This window comes from Lycium barbarum, chromosome 7 (genome assembly GCF_019175385.1).
Source record: "Lycium barbarum isolate Lr01 chromosome 7, ASM1917538v2, whole genome shotgun sequence".
In the NCBI taxonomy this organism is placed as follows: Eukaryota; Viridiplantae; Streptophyta; class Magnoliopsida; order Solanales; family Solanaceae; genus Lycium; species Lycium barbarum.
The window spans coordinates 68,111,918-68,120,406 of record NC_083343.1 but is presented as its reverse complement, the minus strand read 5'-3'; the positions used below and the strand labels follow the sequence as shown (position 1 = coordinate 68,120,406).

Here is an 8,489-nt window from a genome sequence, read left to right as displayed (position 1 = left end):
ACCACACGTTAAAGCTACTCTTTATCTGCACGTTTGAACTGCTACGTGGCATTGTGTGTCTGATGTTACGTGTCTCCTTTACCATCGAGGTTACAATTATATCATTCTGGCTGCCTACTTGTCTTTTCTTTTTGAATGTTTTTTAAAGCAAATATACCCCTAGTCTGATATATAAAACAGAGGAAAAAGGATATTTACAGTAAAAACTAAAAATCAAAGGAAAAAGGCTAAAGTCATAACAGTTTGTGAGCAAGTTGATAGTACACTGCTGCATTTAAGATATTGTCCTCCATCTTAGCTAATACTCCCGCGTTCCAATTTATTTGGCATCATTTCTTTTGTTCCAAAAAAAATATTATTTTTTTATATTTAGAAACAATTTAACTTTATGAGATAATTTACGGTCACACATTTATATAAAGGCTTATTTTGGATCACATATTTCAAAAATCTTCCTTTCTTTCTTAAATTTCGTGTCAAATCAAATGGTGCTACATAAATTGGGACGGAAAAAGTATCATGCAGAAGCACCTCAAAGCTCTCATCACCAGGTACTATAAATCTTAGGCCAAAGTAGAGCATCATTCAAAGAGTATCTGAGTCCATCTCAAAAGTATCAACAATATAAGTCCTCCAGCCAACTGAAAAAAACTGTCACCTGTTCTTTGTAGTATCCTGCTACATTTTCCTAGAGCAAATCCTTCTGTAATGTGGAGGAACTGGTCCTCCCTCATGTTTCTGTGTGTATAAACAGTGTCTAATATTGCCAACATTCCAACCGTATGAGCCAAGCTAATATCACACACTGGAAAATCGTTTCCTTTTGACAAAAAACAATCATACTTTTTTCAAATCTTTGCAACTTATCATAATAAAATATAAGGGTTGCAATTCAATTGTCACTAAAAATTAAAAGAGACTGGCATTATTATCCTCTTATGTTGTTCTGGCCTACCTTTTGTTTAATAAAACAAAATTGTACCACAATCGTTTCTTGTTGGTATGCACTCACTGTGAGCACAATAACAAACTTTCTGGCGGAATATTGAGAGAGACTAAGCCTAGATAGTTCTTTCAACCCAAGTTGAATTCCATGGCGGATAAAGGTAAAGGAAATATGAAGGAGAAAGTCGACACTGGTTTGAGGAATTTCTTTGGTGAAGTTATTTATGACCAAGAAAATCTCAATATTTTTCTTTAACCCTCGCGGAGTTGCAATGCCGCCTATTCTACCCTCAGCCCCTACCAGATACACAGAGCCCATCTACTTGTTTCTTCATGGAAAAAGCTCTGGTAATAAGTCGGAGCTACTTGATGTGGCGTGATTTTACACCACAATCGATGCTTTTTAACTATAAGTTTTACTTGTTTTTAAGCAAGTCTATGTCATTTTACGTAGTTTTTGTCATGTTTCAGGTAATACGAGGTCCCTAGAGCCTAAGTGTGGAAAACAAGCAAAAAAGTTGCAAAACTGGAAATAACTGGAAGTTCTGGAAAATACCGTGGAAAAATACTCTGCGCAATCGCGCAGAGTACCCACGCGATCGCGCCCACGCGGGAATTTCACTCCACGCGTTCGCGCTGGAATGTAACGCGACCGCGCCTACGCGCATTATTAATTCCACGCGGTCGCGCAGTATCGATACGCGATCGCGATGAAGGGAGCAGGGGAGCTGACGTCGTCCACGCGATCGCGCAGACACATGGCGCGATCGCGTTGAAGAATTTTCGGCATTTTCGATCAGAACTCGGATTTTGACGATGTCTTCCATTCCAGTTCATATAAATAGAAAACTAGGGCAAAATATTAGATATCTTTGGCAGCTTGGAGGCTAGGGTTCCTACAAAAATGTTCTCTCTTCTTTTTAATCCTTGTTGATGGAAATCTCTTGGTGACAATTAAGATTGATACTCTTGTTGTGCTTATTTATTCATTTGCATTGTTCTTAATCAAGTAAGTTTTTGCTATTTTAATTATTCTTGTTCATGAATGTTTTCAATGGAATAGCTAACCTTTGAACTCGCCCATTTACTTTGTTTGAAACTCGGAAGAGGAAGAACGGGGTTGGGATAGAATAATTAACATAAATTTGGGGCGTTAACCCTCATCTAATGGAAGTTGACCTAGGAATAGACAATACCACTTGTAGCCATATTCGGGTGTTCTTAATGCTCCTAATTGCTTGAGGGATCTTCAATTGGGTAGTCTAGTTAATCTTCGGAAGAAGTTAATTTAGAGTCATTATCCGAGGCTAAATAACATAAACTTGCTATTATTTATAATTCGTGAAATAGATTGGATCGTTACTTGAGAAGTAGTTTCCTTTATTCCATTCTCTTTGCCATTGATCAATTTACTTGCTTTCTAGATTAGAATTTATATTTCCATATTTTATCAAAACCTTATCAAAAACCACCATTGATGCGTTCGGACATAGCTATTGTTAGTGATAATTCCTAATCTGCTTAAATCGCCTACATATTGTTCTCTGTGGGATTCGACCCCAACCTTGTTGGGTTACTATATTTGACAACTTCCGCGTTATACCATTAATAGGTGTAATTTGAGCGTATCACTACTCAAGGAAGCGGAAGCACTTGCGAGTTCACAAATTCAGCTGGAAACTCCCGGCCTGATCCGCTCGTAGCTGTCGAGCTAACTAACCTTCAGCTACTACAAAACGATGAAGAAACCGGGGAGGAAGGAATCGTGTTAGCTGAACCGATTACTCCACCGGATTATATTCCAGTTGGTGTGGTTCCACTCAAATTTTGGATGATACGGAGCTTGAGATTAAAGTGCTCTAGGATTTAGTCGGGATATGTACTAGAGAAATTGCTGACACTAGCGCCAATGCTTCCGCCACAGTCGTGATCGAAGTGGTTGGTTTCGAATACGCGAGGTACATTTTCAAGACTACTTAAAATCAAATCACCTTTTATACCCCTGATATACATAGGTTCACCAAGCAACTACACGAGGCAATCTTCCGCCATCGCCAACATGCAGTGGCTTGGAGAGCTGTGGCGAGAGTGGATGCTGGGTCATCCAAAGTAGATGCTGGGCCTTCTGATTTGGATGCAGAAGAAGAGATTGATGTTGGTGATGAACCCGAGAGTGACGGTGCTTACCTGAATAAACCCGAGGCGGCGGCGGATGGAAAGGATGAAGAATAGAATTAAGAATAGTTTTGCTTCCAAGACGTTTTGTTCTACATTTTAAAGTAATTCAAGCTTATAAGATGTTAATTATGTGTTTGCAATACATTACATTTGATCTTGTTATAAAAAAAATTATTTTCTAATATAAAGATTTGAATAGTTTAATTTGAAGTTCTAAAATATTTCTATTGTTAAAAAGTAGACGATATTTCTTTTGTTCTCTTATAAATGAGAAATTGTACTTTTCTTTTTTACATATTTTAATATTATTTAAGTGAAAATAAAATTGTAAAATTCACTACTAAAATTTTTGGAGCCTAAGGCAACGGCTTCACTAGCCGCCCCTGCCTCAAAAGATTTGAAATCAATATTATTGTCATGTGAAATTCGAGTTCAAATTATTAAGAATCCTAATTAAAGCTATATAGACAAATTGAAGGTAGTCATGACCTACTAGAACTAGTTAAATTTCACAAATTCCGTCCTAGTTAAATGATGACTAATAGCCCGTCTGGTCAAAGCTTTTAGGAGGTCAAAACTACTTATTTTAAAAGGTTGATTTACAGAAGCTAAAAAGGTCTTTTCCCAAAAAATACATTTTTAACACGTTCGAGAAAATACACTTAAAAACATTTTTTAAAGCTTGGTCAAACACTAATTGTTGCTCAAAAGTGTTTTTCAAATTGATTAGTAAAACACAAAATGTCTCTCACCAAAAGTACTTAGTTTGAAAAAACACTTATCAAAATAAGTCAATTTTAGAATCTTAGTCAAAACAGGCTATAAAACTTAGTCATTTGCTTTAGACATTTGCTTTAGACATTTTAAATACTCACTTTTTGATATTTATATTAATCAAGAAGACAAGACATGTGTTTGAATAGTCATATTTGTCAGTATTTTATTGATTAAATAAAATGTTTCCAATTTTTTTTTTTTTAGTGTTAGATGATTCTATGTCGTCGCCTTTTTCTTTATCGTAAAAGCTTACTCACTCTTCGGTATTTATATTTACCAAGAATGCAAGACGTGTTTTGAATACTCAAATTTATTGTTTAGTTTTTGTTAAGTAAAATATATTTTCACTTTAATTTGTAAGTGTTAGATGATTTTTATTCTTAGAATCGGGCCAGAGAAAACTCGTTGGTTAAAGTTATAAAGTAGGGGTCTCATGTACATCACATGAATTTAATTTCTGTCTATGTCTAAATTATCAAGTAAATATTTCCCTTAAATTCCTCCACATGTACCGTCCCTCTTTTCAAATCGATCGATAAATATAGTTGAGCATCAAAACTGCATAGAACTCAAGAACCAAACATAACCCAAAATCTCCAACCTCCACCGCAACAATATAATGTCTAAAACCAAACCAACTAGTTTGTCCTTCAGCATTTGACCACCCACACAGCGCACCCGTGACGCCGTCATTCAACGTCTCATTGAGACTCAATATTCCCCTTCTATCCTCTCCAAATGTTACGGCACCGCCTCATTTGAAGAGGCTACGGATACCGCTAGGCGCATTGAGGAAGAGGCTTTTAACTATGCTGGATCCTCTTCTTCCCCTGATGACCAAGGCATCGAGATCCTTCAGGTGCTTTTTTAAGCCCTTGGGACCAGTTTTAACCAATTTCTCGAGTCGAACTAATGCATACATCTACAATTTAAATTTTATAGGTTTAATATTTAAGTTCTTTAGTATTGAACTAGTTATACTTTTAAAATTACGGATTCAAATCTACTACTACTTGCCAGAGTGTGGAAAAATAGTTTCCATTGAGATTAAACATCCCCGGATAAAATGTTGAAAATGATAAAAATATCCCTAATATCCTTAAACAAGTTTTCTTAAAACATTATGCAATGTATGCTATGTTTAATATAACAAACCAAACAATCAATAAGAAATAATATCAAAATAACTAATTTCAGCATGACTAATCTAACATAACTAATCCTGATATAACTCTTTATTCAAACCAAACGACCCCTTAGTTTCAACTTTTAAATTATCGGTACAGTAAATGCACTTAATTTTTCTCATCATTACCAATTAAATGTTTTCCTTAAATTCCTCCACGTACCATCCCTTTTATTTCATCCAATACACCTATAATATCGTCGAGCATCAAAACTGTAACACAAGAACCCAAAATCCCCAACCTCTTCCACAACCAGGGGCGGATCTATGTGGTAGCGTGGGAGTGTCACGCCACCCAGACACCTCGGTTGAAATTATGTGTACGTATGTATGTATGCATGAGAAAAAGGGATAAAACTCTTTGGTGCCACCCAACATCACAAAGGAGTCTGTGGTGCCAGAGGTTTGTAACCAAGTTTCCCTCCCCAGGGACCCCAGTTCGAGCCCAGCTTGCTATACATTTTATTAATAGAGGCATTAAACAGTTTTCTTCTTCCAAAGAATCCTTTCTCAATCCTTTCTCTTATCCCAAATCTTCTCCTCTCTCTTCATCAAAATTTTAATAATTTTTTCCCGCTACCCCAGGTTCTCTTCCATTGTTGTTTCTTATCTTTAATATTACATGTTATTTTATTTTATTTAAATGGTTTAACAAAATGCCAAAGAAAAGGGTACGTTGAGTCTTGGTTCCCGCTGATTTAAAAGAAATTTCATTTATTTTTTAGTAGAAATTATGCTTGTAAGCTTGAGTTAATGTACATATCTGAGTGTGATTTTTTCTTTATAATATTTGTCTATGTAGACCGAAAAGGCAAATAACTCGAACAACAATCCAAAGTTGATCAAACCGATCAAATGCTTATTTTATTGGACCATGTAAGTTTCAATATGTCTACATTTACAGCAGAGTGGCACCCAGATCCTTCAAATTCTATATCCTCCTCTGTCCACAACAATGTCTAAAACCGAACCAACTAATTTATCCTTCAGCATTTGGCCACCTACACAACGCACCCGTGACGCTGTCGTTCAATGTCTCATCGAGACTCAATCTTCCCATCCTATCCTTTCCAAACGTTACGGCACCGTTCCGCTTGAAAAGGCTACTGATACCGCTAGGCTCATTGAGAAAGAGGCATTTAACTATGCTGGTTCCTCTTCTTCCCCTGATAACGAAGACATCAAGATCCTTCGGGTATTTTTAATCCCTTTTTACCAGTTTTATAGGTTCAATCTATAAGGTTCTTAATATTGAAGGTGTTGTACTTTTAAAAGGATTCAAACCTATTTTAGTGAATTTTTATACATAAGTGCTCGTTTGCCCCTCAATTCCCAGTAGAGACAAAACACTAGGTGATTTCTTTTACTCTGTAGAGTAAACGTGACTATACTGTGGAATTAGTCGAGGTGTGCATAAGTTGGCCTGGATATTCCGGGAAACTGTTTGGACATAAGATTGTTACAATTTTTTCAGAATTCAGAAAACTCCAAAAAGCTGTTTTCACACTTTTTACTTCAAATTACTCACAAAATTAAAAAACAACTCCAATTTATATTTATGTCCGAACACAACTTCAATTTTCAAATATCATTTTCAACTTGAAAACAAATTACTACGTTTTTTCAAATTTCACAATTCTTATGTCCAAACACCCATTTATGTTGCGAGTTAAAAGTGCTAGGTTTAGATGAACCTGGACGTAGTGTATCTAGTATTGAAGTCGTTATACTTCCAAAATTACGGATTCAAACCTATTATTTGTTGCGATTTTATTAGATTTTTACACATAAACTTATGCTCCAAGTTAAAAGCACAAGGTTATGATGAGTCTGCCTGCATCCGCCACTGTATGTACACATGGAAAATGAAATAAAAATTCGAAGATATAGTAAAGGTAACCTGCCCCGAATTTAGTCTATTCGAGTATCTAGCCCTTGATAGGGGCTTAATGGAATCTATACATATATACAATTAGATTTTAACAGTGTATGTAAATAGAATATATTGCACATAGTTTGTATACGTGGACTCTGGAATAATTAGTAGTGAATATGTACTTGTTTAGGTATACTCCAAGGAGATTAGCAAGCATTTGCTGGACACTATTGCACATAGTTTGTATACGTGGACTCTGGAATAATTAGTAGTGAATATGTACTTGTTTAGGTATACTCCAAGGAGATTAGCAAGCATTTGCTGGACACTGTGAAGGACAGATCTGCTACTACTGCTTCCACGAGGACTGAAAATAGACCATCGGAGCCACTAGCTGATGCTTTGGAGCAAACTTCATCTGCTCCTCACGCTGAGGAAATCTCATCCGTTGGGACCGAGTCTTGAAAATTGTAACGAGGTCATTTAGGTTATGAATATTTGCCTCTGCAGTGAAAAAATTTCTAGCTTGTAGTTAATTTCGGTGTATGAGATTGCAATGTATTGTTTATGGATTAGATAACGTTGGATCTCTTCAAACTTCTATGTTAGAGCCTTCTGATTAATATATGCTTTAATCATTAACGTGCTTAAGTTTGTTTTGCCCCCACCTTCGCTGGCTTTTCCTCTTGATTTGAGGTTTATTGATATATAGTTTGCATTTTGTTTAAGCATTGTTATATGTTGCACTAATTTCTGTTGATGAGGCTGGGTTTGACTTGATTTTGTATTTTATTTTTGGGAGTTGGCTGAAAATTGGGAGATGCCTTTTTGTTTTAGTTTTTTCCTTCTTCACATTGTTTACTATTATTAAGTCTTTCTATATGATCACAAGCTCGAAAAAAGAAGGAGAGTTGAGGTTTCTATAGATGGGTATCATATAGCTAACCTTGGCTAATCTGGGATTGAAGCTTCAATTTATTCTTACTGTTTTTTTCTTCGATTGGTATTTAGTTCTTCTCATCATCTTGATTGTGTTATAATAGCCAGCGTCTTAGGGATACTAAATGGTCCAACATTGGCATTTTGGTTGTTTTTGTATGGACATGACTTTTGGGGGCTTTAAACTTTAACTTTGTCGAAGACGCAACACATTTTATTGAGGTGTGAACCAGGATTCTTTGAGGTATTAACTCAAGCTCTGGAGTCTGGACATTGCTTGTATTTCTGCATTTGTGACAATACTTGCTTAGGTTGAGGCCTTGGCATTTCAGACTTCCCCCAGTGAACACTCGGTTAAGTTTTTTCTTATACAAGTCTTGTTATGGTATCCGAGGGACATCGATCCTACTTATGATTTCTAAATACTTCTATCTACTACACACCATGGATATGCGATTATAGGGCAAGCTGTTTCAGAGATAACATGTCTTGTGATGATTCTCTTAAAGATAGAAACAGAAATAGCTACTCTTTTGCCTGGATTATCATCAGTAAGTAGGACTAAAAGTACAATGAGCGAGTGGTCTG

General features: G+C 36.1%; 1 protein-coding gene across 1 annotated transcript; it reads left to right on the top strand.

The window, feature by feature from the left end:
- The first annotated feature begins 6,041 nt into the window (after nt 1-6,041).
- Nucleotides 6,042-7,603, top strand: LOC132601521 (MFP1 attachment factor 1-like). Its single transcript, XM_060314601.1, has 2 exons — nt 6,042-6,281; nt 7,254-7,603. Exons 1-2 carry the CDS (start codon nt 6,042-6,044, stop codon nt 7,425-7,427), a joined length of 414 nt encoding a protein of 137 aa, XP_060170584.1. The 3' UTR covers nt 7,428-7,603.
- Nucleotides 7,604-8,489: the final 886 nt, after the last annotated feature.

Coding starts and splice junctions, on each gene's coding strand:
- LOC132601521 (XM_060314601.1), top strand. CDS start 6,042: ATGTCTAAAACCGAACCAACTAATTTATCCTTCAGCATTTGGCCACCT. Junction 6,282..7,253: donor AAGACATCAAGATCCTTCGG/GTATTTTTAATC, acceptor GTACTTGTTTAG/GTATACTCCAAGGAGATTAG.